General features: G+C 37.7%; 1 protein-coding gene across 2 annotated transcripts; it reads left to right on the forward strand.

The window, feature by feature from the left end:
* The first annotated feature begins 56 nt into the window (after positions 1–56).
* orc1 (origin recognition complex subunit 1) lies at positions 57–24,823 on the forward strand. Of its 2 annotated transcripts, none has more exons than XM_062978303.1 (18): positions 57–204; positions 3,141–3,234; positions 4,086–4,213; positions 5,572–5,738; positions 6,630–7,011; positions 8,116–8,413; positions 9,414–9,515; positions 10,492–10,596; positions 12,184–12,382; positions 15,205–15,311; positions 15,707–15,808; positions 16,088–16,259; positions 17,444–17,551; positions 18,358–18,507; positions 19,797–19,916; positions 21,379–21,536; positions 23,052–23,139; positions 24,529–24,823. In XM_062978303.1, the coding sequence occupies exons 2-18, from the start codon at positions 3,146–3,148 to the stop codon at positions 24,721–24,723; spliced, it is 2,670 nt and encodes an 889-aa protein (XP_062834373.1). In that variant the 5' UTR covers positions 57–204; positions 3,141–3,145; the 3' UTR covers positions 24,724–24,823. The 2 variants fall into 2 exon arrangements, with proteins under 2 accessions (XP_062834373.1, XP_008107787.2); XM_008109580.3 differs by having other exon boundaries at positions 58–178.
* Positions 24,824–26,764: the final 1,941 nt, after the last annotated feature.

The raw sequence follows: 26,764 nt of genomic DNA on the forward strand, positions 1-26,764 counted from the left end.
CACTGTGCCTAGGCCAGCAACAAACATGGCGAATACGTAGGCACGTTCTCTTCGCTCACTTCCGGGGCGTGGTCAACCCTCTTTGGCGCGAAGTTTCGTCCTAAAGAGGGAGGGAAAGAGGAAGGAAGTGAGTTTCTTCGTGCTTCACGCCGATTTCTCTTCAGGATCTTTCTGCCTGGTGAGGAGGGGCATTCATAGGGGCAGGTAAGGTCTAGGCAACTCAGGGTCCTTCCACACAGCCATATAACTCAGAATATCAAGGCAGAAAATCCCACAGTATCTGCTTTGAACTGTGTTATCTAAGGTCCCTTCCACACAGCTGAATCAAACTTCATATTATCTGCTTTGAACTGGGATATATTGCAGGGTGGACTAAGGCCCCTTCCACACAGCTGAATAAAATCTCACATTATCTGCGTTGAACTGGGATATATGGCAGCGTGGACTCAGATAACCCAGTTCAAAGCAGATATTCTGGGTTATATGGCTGTATGGAAGGGCCTTAGGGGTCCTTCCACACAGCCGTATAATCCAGAATATCAAAGCAGAAAATGCCACAATATCTGCTTTGAACTGTGTTATCTGAAGCCCCTTCCACATAGCTGAATAAAACCCCACATTATCTGCTTTGAACTAGGATATATAGCAGTGTGGATTCAGGGCCCTTTCACACAGCCATATAACCCAGAATATGAAGGCATAAAATCCCACAATATCTGCTTTGAACTGGAATACATGGCCCTGTAGATTCAGATAACTCAGTTCAAAGCAGATATTGTGGGATTTTCTGCCTTGATGTTCTGGGTTATATAGCTGTGTGGAAGAGCCCTGGGTTATCTGAGTCCGCACTGCCATATATTCCAGTTCAGAGCAGAAAATGTGGGATTGTATTCAGCTGTGTGGGGGGCTTCAAGTGATTATAAAATTCTGAATTTTTCTAAGCTACATTCATTTTCACAAACTTTTAGTCTGAAAAAGTTTCCTGTCAGTTTCAGTGGTGTCGTTCCTGTGTGTCTTCAAGCCATTCCTGTCTCATGGCGACCCTGGGTGCAACTACACTGTAGAATTCATGCAGATTGACACCACTGGGAGCTGTAGTTTGGTGAAGCACCAGCTCTCTGTTGCAGGGAAAGCCTATCTTCGTGACCACCCGATCTCTGAGATCATCCGGGGAGGCCCTCCTCTCACTTCCACCCTCTTCACAACTGTGTTTGGTGGGGATGAGATAGAGAGAGAGGGGGGCATTCTCAGCCGTGCCCCCCCCCTGACTCTGGAACTCCCTCCCCAGGGAATTTAGGTTAGCTCCCTCTCTATCTTCCTTCAGGAAACAACTGAAGACTTGGATGTTTCGGCAGGCCTTCGGTGAGATGGTCATTAATTAATCAGCCCCAGAGGGTTTTTAATAATCCTTTATTTATTATGGTCTTACCATTTATGTGTTTTAAATGCAATTTTTTATCCTTGTATTGTTGTTTTAATTGATATATTGTATTACTGTTTTATCTTTTTTATATTGTGGTTTGTATTATATTGCTTATATTTTGTCCTTATGTTGTTTGGGTCTCTGCCCCATGTAAGCCGCTCCTCCCCTCGGGGAGGTGGTGGTGGGGTATAAATAAAGTTTTATTCTTATTTTATTATTATTTTATTAAAGCTGCAGACCTTGCTACAACTCCCGCGATCTCATGGCACTGAGTGTGTCAAACCACATTAATTCTACAGTGTAGATGCATTCCTGTCATGGTGTTCGGGTCAGAAGAGGGGTTTCTTTTCTTTTCTCTGACTATGATAGAGTGTGACCTGTTCATAGTCACACTGTAGAATTTAATGCAAATTGACTCCACTTTAGCTGCCATGATTTAATGCTATGGGATTGGGAGCTGTAGTTTTACAAGACCTTTAACCTTATCTGGCAAAGAGTGCTGGTGCCTCACAATTCCCAAGATCCTATAGCAGTTAAACTGGCATGAAACTACATTTAGCCTGCAACAGTGTGAATGAAGCCCTAGTGGGTTTCCATGGCCGACTTTAGTCTCCAGAATCATGGTCCTATTTATTTATCTATTTACCATATTTATACCCCACCCTTCTCACCCTGAAGGGGACTCACAACGGCCTTACATATAGGCAACAATTCAGTGCCATAAAAAAACAACATGCAATTAAAATAAACATTTACATTAAAGTCAATAAAATTAAAACATCTAAACCAGTGGTTCCCAAACTTATTTGGCCTACCACCCCCTTTCCAGAAAAAATATTACTCAGCGCTCCCTGGAAATTAATTTAAATTTTTAATAGCAATTAAACAGAAAGATATATGTATTAATGCATACGGCAAATGCACCTGTGGCCATCACCGCCCCCAGGATTGCTGCAGCGCCCACTAGGGGGTGGTAGCGCCCACTTTGGGAATCACTGATCTAAACATTACACCACTTATTAAAACCAAATAGTTCAAGATTGTAATCCAGAGCCATTCCAATTGTCATTGCTCAAACCACCACACCACATAGAGTTCATAGAAACTCTCAGTGGTATTTTGGACTTGCAATTCTGCCAATTCCCACAAACAGCCAAGTTTCTGGGAATTGGGAGACTTGCAGTTCCAAAGTACCATATTTCTTTGATTATCCGGTGCCATTGATTGTAAGACGCGCACCAATTTCAGTATCAGCAACAGACAAAAAGTTCTCTATATGCATAGATAAGAAAGATTCCCCCAATTATTAGAGATATTTCTATGGGGAGAAATTGTGTCTTAGAATCAAAGAAATATGCTCATTTTTCTATGTTGTGACTCAGTGACTCGCAGACAAGGTAGATCATAGATGCTGCCCCATGCACATGCTTTTAAATGTATTTGGTCATTTGGTAGTTTAAGGGCCCTTCCAGACAGGCCCTATATCTCAGGATCTGATCCCATATTTTCTGTTTATCTGAGATTATCTAGCAGTGCAGGGTCATATAATCCAGATTAAAGCAGAAAACCTGGGATCAGATCCTGGAATATAGGGCTTGTTTGGAAGGGCCATAAGTAAAAGATGGATGTCATGAATTGAAATTTCTTTTATTCTCTCTATAGTAACTTGCCCATGTGTGCATGCACTCAAAAATAGTCTAAAGTTTCTACTTCACAGAAAACATGAATAGAAGGAGCCAGAGGAAACGCATCTACACATGGATTGGGAAAGCCTTCTCTGTGGACAAACAACTGCAGATCTCCCATTATAGGTATATATTTGGCTGAATTTACAAACTTCAATTTAATAGTGTGAAGTGAAAAATAATAAATTCAGAATTTACAGGGAAGAAATATGTGCTCTGTTCAGTTATTCATATGTAATTTCAGTAGTTGATGTCTGCTACGACATCCTCATAGGAAATTGTGCAGCTGTTGTTGTTTTTTTTTTAACCTGGGGAGATTTAAAGGAAAAGAATAAGGCAGTGTCATGCAGATGTTCTGGGAGGGGCTTTCAGTTAAGAAAAGCAAGAACAGAATCATTTAAGGGGCTTTCTAAAAGCTGAAGGTTCAGAGTTGTAGCTGAAGGCAGGGAGACATGAGAAAGAAACTGAGTTCAAAGGAAGTATTTTTGGTTATCAGTGACCGTCACAGGTGCATTTGGCTGGAACGAGAGACAGGGCTTTTTCGGTGGTGGCTCCGCGGCTGTGGAACTCCTTGCCAAGGGAGATTAGGGAAGCCCCTTCACTCATGTCTTTTAGGAAGCAGCTGAAGACCTGGATGTGGGACCAAGCTTTTGGCCCATCCTAAGATACGGTTGATATAATCTGATGTATTCGCTGGATTAATGTGTAATTGAATACAGACTGGCTGTGACTTTTGGCCCAATGCTACTGGCCCTGTTGTAATGGCCACACAGTGTTTTACTGTTTAAATGGGGTATGATATTGGTTTTTAAGTGTGTTTTTACGATCGTTTGTTTTACTATATTTTGTATTATATGTGGCATTAATCTTGCCATTACGTAAGACCACTCTGGGTCCCCCTGGGGGAGAAGAGCGGTATATAAATAAAATAAATAAATAAATATAAGAATGCACAACATATTTGTCTCTTTTTCCAGGGGAATAGCTATTAAATCAGCAGAAAGTGTTGCTGTGATCTGTGTTTTCCTTGGAGAATTTATTTTAATAGAAGCTGAGGATACAGATGAGCTGCTTGTGGCAAGACTCATAAAATTATATGAAGATGGTAAGTTTGCATTTTTTTCTAGTAGAACCATTGTTATAGGGCTATTAAGATTCCAACCCCGCAAGGTATTTATTTTATAAACTTATATTGACTAAAATAGAGTTCTAGATTGAATACAGAATAATTTGGGATATACAGATGTCAAAATCTGTTTCTACAGCTACAGTTGTTCCTGAATGATAATATTAGGGCTACAGAACAGCATGTATCGCATTAAAAAATCAGACCCCAAGTGAAATGAAGATGTACCAACATTTAATTTCATGACTTAAATTTGGTGTGACACTGCTGGGTGCCTCCTAGTGCAAATAGCTCTCTCCATCTGTATTGCTAAAGTCTGCTCCAGAGCATTCCCTAGCTCATAAGAACAGGTTTAAGGAGATGCAAGGCTGCAGTAGAGGTGGGGTTTACCTTTCTGATTCTGCCAGAGGAAAGAAAACCGTGACACTGACCCCAATTCTTTTCATTAGCTACATTCACCTGTGTACTTGTTCTCTCCTCTTAATATTCAGTAAGTGGGATTTTGGGTGTCTGAAGGAGAACAGACTGAAATAGATAGGCTTGGGTTCCTTTTTTTGGCCAGTGGCATCAAAGGGTGTTTGGAAACTTAAAATGTGAAAAGATAGGCATTGATGGACAGCCATTCATAAAAGCAGCCTGCTCACAACTACTACTTCTTACCAAGTGGTGTAATCTCTTCTTTCAAGCACATCCAAGTTGAGTCCCTTATTGTTGATCAGCCTTCAAAAATCAGTGTATATTTTTTAACAATATCTTAGAATTCCCTGCAGCAGTTTAACAGATGCATACACTTTGCTTTACTTGAAGACTGTCCAGCAGCCAAATGTAATGGGACAATGAGAGTGTGGGAATTCTGAACTCCTAAAATCATCCAAATGGGTGACTAAGATTGCAACACCTTTGTGTTCTGATGGTTCAATAGCCATATAAGGACTACATGAAATATAAATAAATATAAATAAATTTTGTGTTTAGACATGGGCCCACCCCAAGATATCTTATTATTTATGCATATGCAAATACAGATGTTCTAGAATTCAAAAACTCAAATTTAAAACATTTCTAGTTCTAAGCATTTTTGATAAGGGATACCCAGACAGTTTTAATGACAAATTTTAAACTTACATCTTATGTTTAATCTTTGTTTTCTGTATTTTAATATGTATTTTTTGTAATACGTTTTAATATGTGTATTTTAAAGAATGTTTTTTGTGAATGTGTGTTTTACAATGTTGTAACCAGCCTCGGGCCGTGAGGAGAGGTGGGCAAGACATAAAAATATTATTATCATGACACTGAAGTTCTTCAAGTGCTTTGTTGTTGTTTTTCTTTCTCAGATGCTCAGGAAAGGCATGCAATTGTGGAGTGGTTCTCTCGCAGTGTGGAAATACCTCTCAAACACCGGTTGCTTTTGGGACAAGAGGCTTCTCATGAGATATTTTTTAATGAAAACATTGAACAAGATACCAGCATACCTGTCACATCTATTATTAGTAATGTCACGGTGTGTATACGTACTGAATTTTCATCTGGTGGAAGCAGAACTCAGAAAAGTTTCTATAGTGAAACTCACATAATATTCCTTCAAGCATGCTATTGGCTGCATTGTTCAGGGGATACCAGGAACTGTAGTCCAAAATAATGTTTCTAGTCTAGTTGGATGGCAGGAGAGAAATTTCTTGTGATTCCATGAGAAAAAAGTCTGATTCTAGCATTTTTGTAATATTTGGAAGCCCTTCATCAAAGCTTTTAGTTTCGAAGATTTGCTTGAAAATTATGCATGGGTGTGTAATAACTGGGAAGCACCACTGTAGCCATTCCTCTTTCCAGAAGAAAGTTCAATATTAGTTTAATCCAGATAATGTTCTGTGATCAGGTGCTTTCTGGCAGCTCATGGGACTAGATTTAAGAATTCTAGTTTAATTAGAGCCCTTTGAGTTGCATCACAATTTGGCTTTCCAACAATTGAATTTCTATGAACGATTGCTAAAGGTCAACAGTGTTGACCCAGTCATTTAAATTATCCTTCCTCTATCTGTTTTCCAGATATATTAGATTATTACATATATCAGCTCTAACCCATGACCGTGGTGGCTGAGGTTGATGGGAATTGCATTCTAATATACCTGGATGACACCAAAACAAAATAAAATGAGCTTTCCTACTTGAGCTGTTACTCATGCGAGTTTGATCAAGTTATATACAATCAAAGAAAAGAGTCAATTAATAGAAAGAGTCAATACATATGTATAGCATGAGACCTACAAGCAAAATTGTTAGAAGTAGAAATTAGACTTTCCATTTCTTTTGTCTTATGATTTGATGAATACTTCTGTATTCAGAGGTTTAGCAAATTTTGAATGATTGAACTTTTGGTATTTTGGTCCCTTTTTAGGTTATTCCATTGTCCCCTTGGGAAACATTGCCTGCTGGATCAAATGATGAAAAAATATTCTTTATAAGAAAATGTTGGGATGGAAAGAGATTTAAGCCATTACCACCCGCTGTCCTGGCAGAGTTGAAAGACACTGTAAAACTGAAGAGTAACAACATGATTTTTTCTATTGAGTGCCACCTGACCCCCTCACGCACTATTTGCCCCCTGGCAGCAGAACCTGAACAGGTCCTTCAGAGTATTAGAAATGATGTGAAGAACACTCCAGAAGTGGAATCGAGGCACTCAGCCTCAAAGTCTTCCTTGGCCAAGCGGAGATACTCCCAGAGAATAGCCAATGGCAACCATACCCCTGCAGTAAAGAAGAAATTACAGCTGAACAGTATGTTCTCAAATGGTTCTATATAGAAACATTAGAGTCTTTATAAAGATATTGTGTGCCAATGTGATAGTTCTGGAAGATAACAGATTATTTACTTAGCTATTGTATATATTCATGTGTAGGTTGGCCTTAGTAAGGCCCCATCTACACTCATATAAAATCCAGATTCTCTGCTTTGAACTGGATTATATGGCAGTGTAGACTCATATAATCCAGTTCAAAGCATAGAATGTGGATTATCTGCTTTGATAATCTGGATTATATGGCTGTGTAGATGGAACCTAAGAGCTCACTTTTTGCCACTTTATTTCAAGAAAGGGGTGTTATTTTTTGAGAAGTGTTAAAGTACAGTACTTACATCAACTTGTGGATAAATTGACCCATGTTTATTGGGTCAATTTTTGACCAAAATTTCCAAATTTATACATAAGTATATAACAGAGCTTGTCAAACTGTGTTGCGACACATTAGTCTGTCGGCTGCAGTGTGCAGGTGTGTTGCGTCAACGTAATAAGAAATGACAACAATCTTGGAAATGTATCTTATAAATCATACATTTTCAAAAATATAAATGCAAATTACAAATTTTTTATGAGATATATTGTGTCACCATACATTTCATTACCTCAATTCTTGTATGTGTTCGTATCTCTTACAAGGGGTGGATTTAATGTTTGGTTTGCTACTAAATCTGAATTATTGTGTTGCTAAATTTTGTTGGCCTAAAAAGTGTGTAATCAACTTGAAATATTTGGAAAGTTCTGGTGTATAAGGTTCTCACTTCCCTCCTTTCCTCTCCCCAAAAACAAATCCCTCTCAGTGAAATTTAAAAAGGGTATAATGTATCATGAAAACATGTTTACAGACTAAAAGCAGTAAAACCCAGAATGAACAGTCAGCAAATAAAACTACCAAACAATGTCAGAATTAAATACCATTACAAAAAAAATAACAAGCCAGATTTCAGTGAATCACTCTTGAAAAACTGTCTGTTATCAAGTGCTGCAGTCTTGTGTCTTCTACATAACCAAATGTTATTGACTTTTCTGTTAACTTGTATCATCCTATATGTCGAAAGTATGATAATCCATTTCTTGTTTTTAGGTCCTACAAATTCTCCCAGAAGCAGATTTGCAGAATGTGAAATAATTGAGGTCTTAGATTCTGATTTCATTGAGCCTTTGAAGAGATCAGCTACAAAGCGAAAAGTGACATTCAGTGGCATCAAATGTTCTCCTTCAAAAATACCTTTTGCTAATGATGAAGGAGATCCATTTCTAGACATCAAACCACTGGAAGATGCATCTGAAAGAGTTAGTGGAGGCCTATGGTCTCCATGCAAGACTAACAAAGATGACAGTCCAAAAAATAGGCATTCAGTTGTGAAAGAGTGTTCCACAAAGTAAGTGACAGTATCTTTTTCTAACATCTTTTCTGCTGCGAAACATATACTTATTTTATCTATTCTAACAAGTAATTTTGTTGAGGGAAGACACAGAAATTCCTGAAGGATCTAAGGAATGCAAGAAGTAAGATTATTTTGCCTTCTGCTCCCAAATCGATGGCATTCAAAAATGTTTGTTGTTCTCTTTATCATGTTAGAAGCGAATTGAGGCAAGTTGCTTCTGGTGTGAGAGAATCGGCCATTTTCAAAGTTGTTGCACAGGGGACACCCGAATATGTTACCATCCTGCAGGGGGCCTCTCTCATATCCCCGCGTGGGAAGCTAGGGCTGACAGACGGGAGCTCACCGCACCTTGCGGATTCGAACTGCCAACCTTTAAGTCAGCAGTTTAGCTGGCACAAGGGTTTAACCCTTTACGCTACTGTGGGAGAATAAGATTCAAATTCTAACTATACAAGAATATAGTGTCTTTTTAACAACATTGATTAGATTTTTTGGAATGCTTTGTTCTCAAACTTTAGAGTACAAGCCATTGAATTAGGATAGAGAATAAAAAAAGCTTTCTCAATATTGGATTTGAAAAAAAATGTTATAACATTTTTTTAACAGACTTTCCCCCATGGGTGCTAAAAGTGAAGTAATTGCTGAAAGTGTCTTGTCTGTTTATGTTACGGTGCTTTTCAGGCAGTAAAATGGATTCAGAGAAGACTTTGATCTGGTGCATAGATGTGATGTTTAAAGCATGTGGGAAACTCAGAACTCTTACTGCTCTTTTTCTGGTAGTCTTTTTTTACAATCAATTCTAAGTTCTAAAGAAGAGCCCTGCTTTCTAGAACAGAACAGAACATTAAGAGACCAAGAGTGCTGTCTTGTTGATGTTGATGTTAATCCCATTTATTTGGGAGATTTATTATTGGGAAAATATATAGTAATGTCAAATGATATTATACTTTATGCATCATGCTTTTGTTTTGTTTTTCCTTCCTTTTAATTCAAGTGATGTAGGCAGACAGGATAATAAGTGCAAGAGAGCCATACATCTGGAAGACTCGGAGAAAGAAGCAGTAATTCCTGCAAGGAATTTTAGAAATCAACAGAGGTAAATGATCTTCAGCAACGCCATGTAGATATTATGTATGTATATTGTAAGGAAGACTGATATGGATGAGCACTTCAATTCGAACTAAACTTTTAAGGAGTTTTAAAAATATCTAATCTTTATCATTCATTCAGTGGTCTTGTTAGTGGGTCCATGTTTAGAACAGTAAAGAATTTAGAGAATTGCAAGGAATCATGAATATTTATATTACATATATGATAGTATAAACATGCCTTCATTTACTACATATAAATTGATACTTGATTCCCAGATTACATACAATTGAAGAGCTCTGACAGGCTTTGTGAATGAGGAACACTGGTTTTAATGTGCATCTGTTAGGTATCTGTTAATTTGTCTCTAAATGGCAGTAGTAGTTCACTTTGTGCTTTTGACTCCTAGTGGTTTAACAATTGCTAACAGGAAAAAGGCGTTTTCTCTCTTGAATTAAGGTGCAGAAATCAAATAGTTTGCTTGGGTGAAAACAGGATAGACCTAGATAGATGTGTATGACTAGATTTTTGTGAAAACTCTTAAGGTTTGTTACTAATGACATATCTGGGCTTGTTATTGAGATGCATTTCAATTTGAAGTTCTATGCCGGCCTGCTTAATAAAAGTTGGCATTTTAGGGGTTTTTTTAAAGTCAGGTGAATACAACTAAATGCTGTCTGTACCTACCTTATCACTTGAGTGAATTAATGCAATTTGACATAATTTTAATTGCTATGGCTTAATGCTATGAAATCAAAGGGTGAAACACTCAATAGTATTTTGACAGGGAAGGCTGAAGACTATGAAAAATTACAATCTTCCATGATTCTGTAGTATTAGGCTATGACAGTTAAAGGGGTGTCAATTTTACAGTGTAAAGGACCTCTTTTTGTGATACTAAACTCTTCAGAAAGATGCTGGAGTTATAAATCAGATAGTCTTCCAAGGAATTCAGAGAATCCTGTGTCATTCTTTCTATGTAGTTTATGTGAAGAACAGGAATTCAGATCTAGAAGTCCAGCATTGACTCCACGGTCGCGCAGGAAATGTGCACGGAAAACTGCTATTCGTATTGCACAACAACTTGGGTATGAATATATTCTTTATAGAAAATATACTTTCTCTGCATGCAGCTCAAAAGTCCAGACATGCCTGGTACATTACGGAGATAGGTATATAATAACTATTTGGGTGAACCTGTTTGTCTTGTATGCATCCTCACACACACATATACACATTAAACTCTTTGATACAAAGGCTTTTTTAGAAGAAGGTGATCCAAAACTGATTGTGTACTCTTATCAATTAAATCCAAGAAAATTGGTCCAAATCTGGTTCTGACTACCAGATTTTTTATGCCTATATATATATTTCCCTACAAGTCTTCCATAAAATATTTTCTTTTATGTGAGCATTTAGTTGTTTGTGGAACAAATACACCACTTGTTCCATACATTCCATTGGCCAACAAGGTCCCTAAAGTTAGGTCTTTTTGATTAGCCCCGGGCTCTTTCCCTCCTCCAGGATATTATAATGTGGTAGATCCTGGGATAAAGGAGGAAATGTTTTACATTTTTATGTTGTGCCTTTGGAGTAGTAAGATGTTTATTTGCTACTTGCCGTTTTTACAAGTTTAGTAATGCTACTTGAGAAATCTTTTCATCCTCCATTCTATGAAGAAAGTTTTTGTATGGGTTTTGTCATGGTACTTCTATTTAACCAACTAGGCCTAAAGACCCTTATTGTCTGTTTGTCATGTTACAAATATAAAATCAGTATTAGATGCTGGGGAACAAAACCTTTTGCACATATACTCCACTTGTGGGCTTCCCATTATCATCTCATTGTCAACTGCTGAGGATTAGATAAGCCTTTGGTGATTTACTAACACCTTTCACACACTCTTATATTTATACAGGATATAGTCCTGTAGTACGAGGGAGGAACCATATCCTGCATCATAATTATGGGATTCAGTTGTGTCTTAAGACTCCCAATACTATTGGAGTCATAAGACACAATTGTGAAAAAACATTTTTAAAGAAGGTGTCTATTGAAAACAAAAGTCGAAATTAAATAACACAATGTAACAGCATAAATGGAATAATCATTTATGTTATTATGGAACTCATCTAAAATATTATTTGGGATACTTTTAGAATGATAGTAGTCCTGGACAAATGTCAGATTTTGAATGCCCCCTGGACAAGAGATATCATTTTGTTTATCTGTAGTTTTCAAAAACAGATGTTGAAATTAATTTCTAGCACATCTGATACATTCCTATTGAGTCTGTTATTTGTAGCCATTAATACCATGCCGACAAAGTAACAATGGGAGCAGTTATATTCAGTAGAACATAGTAACAGGATTTTGGAGTCTGCCATGATAAACAGTATTTCACTTTGATTTGCTTGCCTAAAAGTGGATTGTAGAGCAGAGGGACAAAGTACTACATGCATCTTTTTTGAATATACAAGATATAACTTAATGTTATAGTCCCTCTGTTCTCTAGTGAACAGGCCTTCTGTTGTCACAGCAATAAATAGAATTTATTGTACTTGATATCTTAATTTTTATTTAGCTGACAGGAGCCTGCCTCAGTATTTATTTGTAGTTCAAAGACATTTGTATTCAAAACACCAAACATGACTAATGACATTTTTCTGCTTTAGTGTTTTAGAAACAGATAAAGATGAGAACGATGAGGAGGAGAACTATCATCCTCATTCAGGAAGTTCTGATTCTGAGAGCATTGATGAGGAAGAAGAAAACAGACAGTTGCTTCATACACCTAAGAGACAACTCAGATCTGCTTCAAAAAATTTGAGGAAATCATCTGGTAGAAAATCTGACAAGGATCCAAGCAAAACTGTAAGATTCGGGGGAATATCTGTAGTCATTTTTTCACGCACCAAAAACATTATACTGTGAACAATTATTAACAGAGAAAATTAATTAGGAAACTTTGACTACCTGAGAAGTAATACAAAACTAAAAAGAAAAGATGATGACTCTTTAGAGCTACAGTAAAGTCTCACTTATCCAACACTCTCTTATCCAGCGTTCTGGATTATCCAACGCATTTTTGTAGTCAATGTTTTCAATACATTGTGGTATTTTGGTGCTAAATTCGTAAATACAGTAATTACTACATAGCATTACTGTGTATTGAACAAATTTTTCTGTCAAATTTGTTGTATAACATGATGTTTTGGTGCTTAATTTGTAAAATCATAACCTAATTTGATGTTTAATAGGCTTTTCCTTAATCTGTCCTTATTATCCAACATATTCACTTATCCAACATTCTGCCGGCCCGTTTATGTTGGATAAATGAGACTCTACTGTATATAATCTTTTTAGAGCTATATATTCTTTTTATGGCATTTTATGGCAACATGGGACAAGAATCTTTATTTTAGTTAAAAGTTTACTTGACTGCAAGTAAATACTTGGTGCCTGTGGAAATCCTTTTGATTACCACCTTAGACATATTATGCTGGTTTGTGATGACAACTACTGTACAGTATATAATAAACGTTGATTTTTTTTCTCAACAATAAATGTGAATTCTTCTTCATGGAAAAATAAGACATCCCCTGAAAATAAGACCTAGAGCATCTTTGGGAGCAAAAATTAATATAAGACAGTGTCTTATTTTCGGGGAAACACGGTAGTGATCAGGCAGCAGGCATGGTTATGATTAACAACAAATGAAATCAAAGTACTACAAGTTACTATGTGCCTTTCAGTCAGATCTGAATGTATGGCAACACTATCCTTGATTTATTCGAAGGAGGCAAGATTTATTAATGGGATGCTTGCCATTACTTTTCTCTTAGACAAAGATGGGCAACTGGAAGCCTAGGAGGTTGTATTAGCCACTCAAGAGACAATGGAGCATGGCATCACCACATTTTGATCTCAGATGCCTTCAAATGCCCTCCAGGCTTTATACTAGGTTTTGGACCTTCCTGGGACATCTAAGGCACAGGAAATAAATTTTCAACAATAGGAAATGAATAGATTTCACCGTCTGTTTTCCCCATGTCTTAATTGGTCTGGGCTCCTCAAAATGGGATAGAAATGCCCTCTTCTGGAGTAACCCCCTTTGGCAACCCCTTCCGAAACCCTCTTTTATCTTAGCTGGAGATAATGTGACCCCTCCAAGGTCACTCAGTGGATTTTCATGAAAAAGTAGGGATTCAGATCTTGGTCTCAAAGTCCCAGTCCAACCCTCAAATCACAACGTTATAATGGCTCTAATCTATATATATAAAAGAGCGATGGCATCAGGGCAGCGGACAAAACAACAAAACTACAGGCCCCCCAACCTCGAAATTTGACAACACAACCCATCATTCACGCCTCTAGGTTAATACAACAAAAAGAAAAGAAAAATAAAGTCCTAATACAGGGAGAGGAATAATTGTTTTTATCCAATTGCTGCCAGTTACAAGGCTAAGTTCCGCCCACTTGGTCTCCTAGCAACCCACTCAGCTCAGGGGACAGGCACAAGAGTTTGGAGATACCCCTAAGGGCCATCCAGCCCAACCCTTTCTACTATGCAGCAGGACACAATCCAAGCATTCACAACACATGGACAACGTATAAATACTATACAATACTACACAGGGACATAGACCCCCTCTACCCTCACCACTTTCACAGTACACAAACAACCAAATGCATACGAAACATAAGGACAACCATACAACAGACATTCAATACCACCACTACCTCAACAAGTTCTCACCAACACCACCAGACAACGCCACAGCAACGCGTGGCCGGGCCTAGCTAGTTACAATATAATATGTGATCATTTATATTGGGCTCCTGATCACACAGCAGCACCTAAACATGTACCCTTATTACTTTATTGATAAGGCAATTGTATTATTATTGCTGCTTTAGAAGAAGAGTTTAAAAATGTGGTATTTTATCCATTTCCCCCAAAAGAAGTCCTTTGCTGAAATCTAAATTATGAATAATTGGCAGATAATCCAAAATGGTTATGTTGGCTTATTGCTGCAACATGAACAAAGAATTTTGCAATACCGTAAGGACTGATACTGCAATCTTATATATCTCAACTGAGAAAGAAGCTTCATTTAAACACAGGATTGACTAACCAGAATGAGCCCCCCCCCCCCCCCCACACACACACACAACATCAAAGGAAAGGCTTATGCTTTACTATTAGCTGTTCATGTACATTTTAAAAGATTTTTCAAATATAATGTCATGTGTAAGTTTAAATGTGGATTTTAAACAATTTAAGAAACATCTTAATGTATAAATATTTCAACTAAACAATTGGTTAATTTTCTTAGAGTTTCAGAAATAGATATTGAAAGTTAGAGAAAGAAAAGCACCAGTGAAAGAACATAGTGTGTTTAACAAGTTTCCAGCCTGAGCATTATTTGTCTGTAGGAGCATGAACACAGATAACCTGAGAAGACCATTTCTCTTTTGTGTGATCTGTTCTTCAGTATGTACAGGCCCCACATTTCCTTCGTGTTCAACACCTTAGCTGTCACCTAGTGTTGGACTAAATTAAACCTATTTTGTAGCGTTTGGTATACTTAAATGTTTGCTGCGTGAGCATTTTGAAGCTGGCTGTTAATAGGTATTTGATGCAGTACAAAAGACAGTGTGCTGATTTTTGTGGATGTGATATTTCTCTACAGCCTGAGCCAAGAACTCCCAAGACACCACGGGACGCTACACCCAGGATCCGAGTGCGAAATCAAACCACTCCAAAGCCAGCCAATGCACTCGAAGAGGCTAGAGTGAGGTAAACTATTTCTGATATGTGAGAAGAGAAGATAAACAAATTACATTTAAAATAAGTCATGGGAATTCCTCTCTATGGATTGCATAAAGTACACAAACCTTGCGAAATCAGAACATGTGGTGTGGTTTTAGATATGTTTGTTTCTATTACATTATTTCTGCTTTCATAATTTGCACTTCTAAATATTTTATTCTAGTTCTCATGTTTTGTGTCATTTTTCCCAGTAGCAAATTTAGAACATCAGTGTTTTTAAAAGAATTATGGAATGGAACCAGTGTAGAAGTATATGAGAATGTGCCCTAGTACTGTTTCTTCTGTCTTGATTAGAACTCTTGTAACGTTGCTCTTGAATACTTCAGTGACGTCTGCTTTCTTCTGTTTCTCTTTAATTGCAGACTACATGTGTCTGCTGTCCCAGAGTCCTTGCCTTGTCGTGAAAAAGAATTCCAGGATATTTGTAACTTTATAGAAAGCAAACTCATTGATCGGACAGGCGGGTGAGTGTTGTCTTCCACCATTTTTAGATTGGTATAAAGCAAAGCAATATTCATACTGAAGAGGAAGGAAGGAAAAAAGTGAATGGGATATAAAAAAAGGAAATGAAGTATTTTGCAGATTGCGCTAAAAATTCAACACAGTCATATGTGCCAGAACATCAATAGTAAATAGATCTTATCTAACAACATATGTTTTCTGAGCTCCAATTTGGAGAGAAAGACAGGATATAAATACCCATCATAATCATATTTATCACCATCCTTTTTTCAATTTTTCAGGTGTATGTACATTTCTGGAGTTCCTGGTACAGGCAAAACAGCCACTGTTCATGAGGTCATTCATTATCTTCAGCAGGCTGCAGAAAACGATGAGCTACCATCCTTCCAGTTTATAGAGATCAATGGCATGAAGTTGACAGATCCCCACCAAGCATATGTGCAGATCTTAAAGGTGAGAAAATAGACTGTATGTCTCTGATACCTGAGAAGGTAGTAAGCATCTCTGAATAAACATTGAACTAAAAAGGCTCACAAAAACAGTGTTAACTTGCCTGCTTTTATAAATGGGAAGATATGGTAGAAGAAATCTCAACAAGGAAGAAACCACTTATATCATTTTTAAGCATCTAGTTCTGTAGCAAGCATACTATTCATTTTGGGGAAAGTGACTTTTTACCAAGTTTTGAAACCTTCATTTTTTATTTATAGGTATGATATGGCTACATAAAGCTGTTAACTTAATGTTTGAAGAGCTCATATTGCTCTCATTTGACTTAGCAACTGAACCTGTAGTGGTGCCCTAGAGTCACTCTAGGTTTGCAAGTGGGGTTGGATGGTGTATGCTCCCATTATTAATTCCTGTCAATTCATGATTTATAGCAGTGATTCCCAAAGTGGGCGCTACCGCCCCCTGGTGGGCGCTGCAGCGATCCAGGGGGGGGCGGTCATGGCACCTATTAGGGACGGGGGAGGGGAGGGGCCTCTTTCCAAGTACTGGAGACAGGGCTGAGCCCCTGAGGTGCTAGGTGTTAGGACACAGGGGTTGGAGCTAGAGGAGTGGGCGTGGCTTCTTCCCAAGAGCCTCTGTATACCTCCCCTGAGGCGCTTGTTAGAACATAGGGCGGGGTATAGTGGTTCAGCCCTGTCAGGCACTTGGGAAGAGGTCCCTCCCCCTCCTCTAGCCCTACCCCAGGTGTCCTGGCAGGGACTGCAGGACAGGGATAGAAGCTCAGCCCTGCCTCAGAGCTTGTAACTCCGCCCATCCCAGTCCTGGCTGCCCATTTGTGGCCCCGCCCACCTCCCACTTCCAGCTCTGAATCTTGGACTAGGGGAGAGGCTCAGCCCCGCCCTCTTGAGCAGGAGCCACGCCCCCCCTTTTCAGGGGGCGCTGAGTAATATTTTTTCTGGAAAGGGGGCAGTAGGCCAAATAAGTTTGGGAACCACTGATTTATAGGTTGGGATGGGGTTGACCATTTAACTCTACAATTCTAAAGTGGTTCATGGAGAAGCCTTGTTAAATACAGTGGGGCTTACTTCTAAGTAAATACCCACAAAACTGCACCGCTGGTGGAGCAGAATCTATTATAATTTTCAGACCATAACTTGAATTTCTACTTAATTCCATGCTGCATATAGTTATTGACAGGCCAGAAGGCAACTGCAAATCATGCTGCTGAGCTCCTGGAGAAGATGTTCTGCAAGTCTGGATCTAAAAGGGAAACTATAGTACTTGTGGTAGATGAGGTAAGGTTAGTTTCTTACATTGTTAGAAGCATATAATTTTAGCCTGCTTTGCAAGTTTTCCTAAACCAGAAGACTAGAAGATGTACATATCTATTGTTCGCATCTGAACAAGCTAAAACACTGTCTTATGTCTCAGTGTTAGGTGTGTTATATAAATATGCACCCAGAAGATCCCTGTTTTGCAATGACAAAAACAATTCATGTGGTAGATGAGCTTCCTTATTTTGTATACTTGCTACATGTATAGAGGCAATCACCAAGTTACAAACATCCGACTTACAAATGACTCCTGGCTAAAAATGGGATTGAGACAACAGGAAGTGAGAGAGAGATATCCCTAGAAAGGGAAATTCACTCCTGGAAGAGTTATAGGAAATAGGTATCTCAACTGAAGCTTTATCACCAATCCTTGTTTCCACAAGAAACCAATTTTTTCAATATCCAATTATCACAGGGACAGAACGTTAGGTGCAATCTTCTGAAAGGGCACAGACAGCAAAACACACCACAGGGGTATTAACCTTTCCTTACGCTATCCAAAGCTTATAAGGTACGTAAAGGGTACACACACACACACACACACACACATATACACTATTGTCTGAAGTTACACTTAAAAATGTGCCTATTTTGACTTACATACAAATTCAACCTAAGAACAAACCTACAGAATCTATCTTGTTTGTAACTTGGGGACTGCCTGTATAAAGTAAAAATTTAAAAATAAAGCATACCTATGTTCACTCAAATCTTTTAATTGCATTTTCTCTTACTTTTATCTTTGTTTCCTATTTTTCCCTGACCAGCTTGACCTTTTGTGGACCAGAAAACAAAACGTGATGTACAATCTCTTTGACTGGCCAACCCAGAAAAATGCCAAGCTGATCGTTTTAGCCATTGCTAACACTATGGATTTGCCAGAGAGAATCATGATGAACAGAGTAGCTAGCAGGCTGGTATGTTCTTCCAGCTTTGTGGCAGTTCTTATGCAGTACAGTATGACTCTTGTGTCCACAGAGGATGCCAGCCAGGGTTTCCGGTGGATATGTAAATCTGTTTATAAAAGAAAATGCTCTTTTTTGTGCTTTGAGAAAAAATAGAGCATTTACTATTCACTACTCACATGTTGTTTATGGCTTCGAATTTTGCATCTTCAAACATTATGGGAGCTAGATAATGGGTTAGCTTTTTCTGGATACTGGCTTCATATTTAACACGGCCTAACAAAAATAAATTTTAGGTGTCTTGGTTTTTATGCCTGTTTCTGGGGTTATTTGGGGCGTTGATTCAGAAAATTCTGCTGGATGGATTGCATCAGTGCTAGTTTCTCTTCTCTGTGATCACTCCCTGCATCTAGAACTCCCTCCCAAAAGAACTATAGAGAGAAGGAAGATTAATACATCTTGACATATAACATTGTCTAGATATACTAAATGATGTCTAGACACTGGAATTGAGCTCGTCCTGTTAATTGATGGCAACCATTTTTTTCTCTTAATAAGATTTTAATTGCTTTAAATTCTTACCATGTTTAAATTTATATTATGTGATTATTTCTATTAGGATTATCCAGTTATTTTTTTGTTAATTTCTATTTGATAATAAGTTTATAGTAATAGCTGTTCTATTTTCTATGATACAATCTGTTATGTGTTTCTTTGTTGGCATTGAATGTTTGCCATATGTGTTGGAAACTGCCTTGAGTCCCTCCAAGGAGATAGGGCAATCTACAAATATATTATTATTATTATTATTATTATTATTATTATTATTATTATTATTTTCTTAGATATGGTTTTCTCTGGGCAAGCAGATGAAGATTTATAAATGTCATATGTTCTGTATCTCAAACACTAGAGCTAAGAGGGGAATACTAGTGTCATTTTTGGAATCAAAATCAGCGGGTCAAATATACCCAGAAACAGGGCTAACATTTGAGGCACCAAAATGTGTGTTGGCCAGTATCAGCAACTCAAAGGTGAATTTCATTGTTTCTGGACATGTCAGTTTTCTTCACCCAAGTGAGTAGTTGCCAGTATAATTTTTAAACTGAATCTATAGAGAAGGATGTAACTAAAGGGAAAGATTCTTACATCATTCGCTTGTGAAGAGAAAGAAAATAAGCAACAAAAATACCAAAAGTCAGAAGAAAAAGCTGTGCTTGAAATAAAGGGGCGTGTTTCTTGGGAATAAACAAGCCCCTTAGTTGTAATACACACTAAAAGTCCAGTAATTTTCCCTCCAGGGTCTTACCAGAATGTCTTTCCAGCCATATACCTTCAAACAGTTACAGAAAATTATCTCATCCCGGATGGGCCAGTTGAAAGCATTTGAAGAGGATGCAATTCAGCTTGTTTCCAGAAAGGTAAGTTTAGTGCAGGACAGACTACCTCCAAGGGTTGAAAGTTGTAACGCTACCTCTATCTAAAGTGAGTCCTTCCCATTTGTTGCCATCTCCACATAGTGAAAAAAATCTGTAATTGTTCAGTTTAAAATAAGGAATTTCTAGACCTATAATTCCATTTGTGATCAAAGTATGGAGGAAATGCATGTCTTTTTTGTGACGGAAACCCTTCAGTCAGCAACAGAGATCCTGGAGGTGCAAAAAAACGCCAGGATGTATTCATCCAGGTGTTGCTCTGATGTAAAAATATGTCTGCTGTGTTTGTCCTAGAAAATCTTGACCTAGTTAGCATGGTCTAAATTGGAATATACTCATATTTACTTGAGTCTAATGCACCATTGAATCTAATGCACACTTTTGTTCTCAAAACTCTGAAATAAAAAAAAGTGTTTGCTTTTGAATGTCACATGCAGCGACCAAAGATGAACTCTTTGTAATTTGGTCAAAAAAGGTGTGCATTACAGTGACTGCCTGCTTAGAATTCCTTCTTTAAAAACAAAAGTATTTGAACACAAAAGCTTTCAGCAATGGAAGAGAAGACCTTGAGGTGCATCTATGCTGCAGAATGAATCCACTTTAACTGCTTTGGTTCAATGCTATGGAGTTATTGGGGCTGTAGTCTTACAAGGTCTTGAGCCTTCTCTGCCAAAGGATGCTGATGCTTCACCAAACTACAAATCCCATGATTGCATAGTATTGAGCCCTGACTGTTAAATTAGAGATTAGGTCCCTCAAAAAGAGCTACATGTGCAGCTCCTGAAGCACCTTCCCCTTTTGCTCAGCACTATGATTACCGTATGATGCAAATCTAATGCGCACCCTAATTTTGGCGAGGTAATTCTCTAAAAAAGGTGAGCATTAAATTTGAGTAAATAGGGTAATAAGGTATTTAAAAAATAAGGCTACTATCCCAAATGCATATTGGACAGGTTCAGTGCAGCTAGGTTCATGTTCAAAGTGACAGCAGATATTTTACTGAAGTATTTTACTCTGGCTCTATAGCTATCCATTTTAAAAATATCAGTTACTAGCTTCCATTAGGTTTTAAGAAAAATCAGTGGTGATTCTGATTCTAATTTTGTTTTTTTGCTTTGGTGCTCTGAAGTTAATGTTTGACAGCATTTGGTCTGTTTGAAATGACTAGTTTCTGTTTTAGTCATTGATCTGACATTAAACCATATGCTTCAATTTGCATGTTCCAATCTATGTATCCATGGTAGTTTGAAAGCAAAATAATTCATGTTCTTGCCTTAAGAGAGTTTTGAATGTTAATCATAGAGCAGATAACATTGTGGGCCAGGAAGATAATTAATTTTATAGCAAATAATTTCTTGTTAACGAGTTATATATGATCTGTCTTATTGCCCCCCATCCACAATATTCGTTTTAGGGAACATTATTTTCTGGAAATACTTTCTTTTAGGTTGCGGCTTTATCTGGTGATGCAAGACGTTGCCTTGATATCTGCAGAAGGGCCACAGAGATCTGTGAACAGAAAAGTGACTCAGGACTTGTTGGCATGGCACATGTTATGGAAGCCATAGATGAAATGTTCTCATCATCTTATATAAGTGCAATTCGGTAATATGACAGTTTAATCATGCAGTTTACGTTCATATAGTAAATTCTGATGTCCTCTTAACATAAAGTAAACCCCAAGGTGTGAACTTGGTGTATAGAGAATACATCTGCTTGAAGAAGATGTGATTTCAAACCTGATGTTCGCTTTTTGTACTGGCTACTAATAAGCAGGCTCCACTGAACTCACTGGAACTTGGTTCACAGTAGAAAGGCACACCAGTGGCCTGTTGTCCCTGACTCTATATTGCAGTTCCATATGAGGTCAGAATCAACTCTGTTTCCCTGAAAATGGAGTGGAAATACAAAAATGATTGCCTTTCCTTTGGCCTTGAGCAGAGACACTGAATGCCAAAATAACAAATCCCATCTTTCTCTAGCTGAGAATTGTAATCTCAGTGGGAATCTTTATCATTATGCTGCTTGCATCTTGTCAGACTATATAGTTGCAGGACATGATCTTCTATGCACAACCTAAGCTGAAGAAAAAGAAAGTGGGTAGAGTTGTGGACTGCTGATTTTGGTATATACAAGTAATCCCCGGGTTACAAACACCCAACTTACGAACGACTCATAGTTAAGAATGGGGGGGGGTGAGAGAAATCTACCCCTCAGAAGGGAAATTCACTCCTGAAAGGCTTCTTATGGGGAAAAGGGGTCTCTCCACTGAAGTTTCATCACTAATACTGCTTTCCACAACAAGCCAAATTTTTCAACATCCAATTATCACAGGGACAGAAAGTGAGGTGAAATCTTTTGAACAGGAAGCACAGACAACAAGACACAGAGGTGTTAACTCTTCCCTATGCTTTCCAGCACTAAAGAATATATGCAGTAGAGTCACTTATCCAACATAAACGGGCTAGCAGAACATTGGATAAGCGAAAATGTTGGGTAATAAGAAGAGATTAAGGAAAAGCCTATTAAACATCAAATTATGTTATGATTTTACAAATTAAGCACCAAAACATCATGCTTTACAACAAATGGATAGAAAAAGCAGTTCAGTACACGATAACATTATGTAATAATTACTGTATTTATGAATTTAGCGCCAAAATTTCACAATTTATTGAAAAATTGACTACAAAAACATTGACTATTAAAAGGCAAACTGCGTTAGATAATACAGAACCTTGGATAAGCAGAACTTGGATAAGTGAGACTCTACTGTATATATATTAGCTGGAGTTACAACTTACATACATGTTCCAACTTACATACAAATTGAGTTGTACATAACCTACGGACTGCCTGTATATCCCCTCCATATTTGTGTAGACAATTAGAGATATAGTTATGAAATGGAATCCTGAAAATTACAGGAAGTAATACAGAAAATATGGTTATTGGGAGTTCTTGAAGTAAGCCTAGGATTATTACTCTGTTTTCATATCTTTTAGATATTTTTTCTTAACAGTTTTCAATATTGCTTGTCACACCGAAGGATATCCTTTGTGGGTCAAAATCGTTATGTTTGTATAATTGATTTCATGATGTTCATATGTTTTCTTTCAGGAACTCATCTCTACAGGAGCAAATCTTCTTAAAAGCAACAATTGCAGAATTTCGCCAATCAGGACTGGAGGAGGCTACAGTTCAACAGGTAGGTTTTAAAAAAAATATAGCTGATTTTGTGTCATCATTTTATAGCATCCAAAAATCCCCTAATGGAAAACGGCTGTGTGCATTCAAGATTCAATGTTATATTTTGGCTCAAGATGTTGGATCAGGCAATGTCTTGTAAATTTCCACATAGGCAGAATTGCAACAGGTCTCCCCTTGCCAACTACATTTTAAGTATTGCTACCTCGTGCCAAACATGGTGATTTACTGGCTGATGGAGAGAGAAGTTCTTTGAGTTGGACCTCCAGTGGCAGGCATTTTCTTGGATTGTCCCAGAGGATGATGTCGTTGCTGTGCACCCAGCCATAGTTGGAAACGTCACTACCAGACACACAACTTTGCTGTCCACTAGCCAATCAATGGCCATGTTGGGGAAGATGCAACAGCTTAAAGATGCATTTCGGAGAGAGTTTGATGATTATGCGTTTCGTTTATAATTCCAGCCTCTGCAACAAACACAAAAGTTAGATTTTTGGGATCCATAGGAACAGGATGAAAACCTTTGGTACCCACTAGAACGTCCCTCTATCCAATTACAGACCTCTGTGCTCCTTAAAGACTGTTCCAGAAGGATTTATAGTATATGGAAAGGTACGGTGGGGGGAAAGTAGCAAGATCCAGTCCAAGTACACAATGGAATCCTTGCCTATATACTTAAGGAACCTACAGTGTAATCTATCACATGTGACCTTATAATTCATTAATATTCATGGACCAAATTTATTTTTTTTATTTACTTTTATTTTTATCCACCCCATAGGGACAAAGGGCGGCTAACAATGACATGGCACAATACAGTAGAATTTAAAAAAAACAAAGGTGAATGCATACACATATGAATATAAAAATTAAAAACACAATTATATACAGTATTTGTGTCATAAGTGTGAAAGTTAAAACAGTTACAATACAATTAAAATTACATTTAAAAACTAGATTGCTTCCCCCAATCCCACCCACATCTTCCCCAGCAGCCTGCCCCTCATAATGGTGGAGACATGTTTTCACCTGCCTGCAAAAGGCAAGCCAGGATGGGGCCAGGGGTCTCTTCCATGTATTGTCATTTTTGCCTCCAGCCTCTTCAACAGGACTTACCTATCTTCAATAGCTCTCCAATAAGCAAAGTATATATAGTATATAGTGTTGAAAGTATTTACAGGATTGTGACTAATACAAAAACCCAACAAATTGTCTTCCCAGTTGTGCACTTTAAATCCAGAACTAGTTTGAAAATCTCTTTTCAAAATCCTGTGGTTCAGAATATACTCCTATACCTCATTAGTTGGGTGAGCAGAAGGATAATCGTCGTTCTCTCTTCAATATTTGTTCTGTTCTTACTAACCAGATGAACTCTTTTTTGTTCCTATAGATATTTCACCAGCATGTTGCACTGAGTAGAATTGAAGGCCTGCAAACTCCCAACCTATCAGACACAATGGCAATTGCCTCGCGGCTTGGTGCTTGTAGGATTTTGTTGTGCGAATCCAGTCATAAATATCTTCACATGCGAGTTCGACTTAATGTTAGCCAGGATGATGTTATGTATGCCCTCAAGGAAGAATGAAGCCAACTGTACACTGGTGGCAACACATTTGTATGAAATATCAAAGATGTTTATTTTAAATTATGGTGCTGATTAAACTGGAATGTTCTTTATCTTAAAAGGTTGTGTCAATGTTTTTTTTATTTACTTCTGTATCCCAACATTTATGAACAAGTTGTTCCAAAATCTTTGTCTTCAGCTGTTTAAAGCGTTTCCATGTCCCAGCTTCCCAAACTCAATTGAGACATAATACAGCTTCTTAAATTCCTATGATAAACTTGAGATCAAAAAGTGTGAGCTCTTTGCACTTTAACTCCTTCAACTAACATAAAAGTAACTTCCATGCTTTGATAACACAGTCCAACCAAAAAAATTTTTTTCTTGGTGTCTTGGTTTTTAGGCCTTTGCCTGGGGTTGTGTGTCACTGATTCAGAAAATTGCATTAGATAGATTGCAGCCGCTCTAGTTTTTCTTCAATATGGTTATCAGATGAGCAGATGAAGACAGGTATGTGGCATTTGTATCTCAAAAACTAGAACTGATAGGAGGAAACTAGTGCCATTTTTGAATCAGCAGATCAAATTTACCCAGAATCAGGGTTAACATTTAAGGCACCAAAATGTGTATTGGCCATTGTAATAAATTGGGAAAGATGGTTAGCGCTAATCTTCAGACTATATTTTGTAAACCTAATTTTAATCATGCTTGGAAGCAAACTGCTAATATTAGTTTTCCAATTAAAATACGACAAACTGATTAGGAAGGTAGAAATCTGGGGTGGTTCCACTCCTTAAACCATGCTTTGGCTTTTCTATTGTTCAGCTGAACTTAAAACATTGTATGCTCCATTGATGGTCACTAGATGGCAATGCACATCTTTTGCTTAGAGGGCTACATTTATGCGAATTTAGTTCCTGTTTTCAGACTTTTAGCTGATAGTTTTTCATAATTATAATACTCAACATCACATGCCTTTTTTGACATAATCATTCTCCCAGTGGGCTTCAAAAACTGGAAATGTCAATTTGATTTCTTTATTAATATGTGGGTGAGTATAACTAAATAATGGAAGAAGTCCAGTGAGCCCAATAGCCTAATACAGTTCCAAGGGTTATTTTCTTTTTTTCCTCATTCCTAGAGTATATTAAAGTTGAGAAAGATTAGCATAGTATTTTTATTTCTGTAAAGAGAGAGTTCTGCCAAAGGCCAAAATAAAATTTTATTTAAAAATGCATCACTCCAAGATTACCACAGCTGTAGAAGAAACTGGATGGTATTTTTGGATGAATAGGTTTCAAATTTTGTTCATATGGAGTCTGATTCTAGGGTCTCTCATGGAAACCACAATCTTGATACTTGAGTCCCGTTGTAGACAACGGCTTAGGAAAGTGGTGTCCCTTATAATGGCAAAATCAAGGTTTGCTTTTTGGATTTCATTTTGACTACAGGCAGTCCCCAAGTTACAAACATCCAACTTACAAACTGTCACAATCACCCCTATGTTGGAGATAGCAACTTTCTCAAGCCTCTATTAGATGTTTGTGTGTTTTATAATGTGTCGGTTTATTTCCTGAAGTGTATGCTTTCTTTAGTTTGCAGTTTCCTTAGCTCTGTATACTTGAAGCAGTGGGAGGGGCTGCAGACCATGTGACTGGTTCAGTGACTGTTTAGAATGTTCAGTTTTAAAAAGGATGACAGTTGAGGCTTGAGTCTGTTAGAGTGCAGAAGCCAGTGTTAGGAGCTAGAAGCCAGTTGAGGCTTAAGTTTTCTTCGAAGTAGCCTGTTATAAAAGAGAACTGTACAAAGCAATATAGTTTTAAAGAGACTGTTAAAGATTATAAGTTAAAGATACAAACTGAAATGTTTTAAAACTTAACCAGACAAGACATGTACCTGTATATTTAAATACAGTAGAGTCTCACTTATCCAACGTTCTGGATTATCCAACGCATTTTTGTAGTTAATGTTTTCAAAACATTGTGATATTTTGGTGCTAAATTCATAAATATAGTAATTACTACGTAGCATTACTGCGTATTGAACTACTTTTTCTGTCAAATTT

The sequence above is a fragment of the Anolis carolinensis genome, chromosome 4 (assembly GCF_035594765.1).
Source record: "Anolis carolinensis isolate JA03-04 chromosome 4, rAnoCar3.1.pri, whole genome shotgun sequence".
NCBI classification, from domain to species: Eukaryota; Metazoa; Chordata; class Lepidosauria; order Squamata; family Dactyloidae; genus Anolis; species Anolis carolinensis.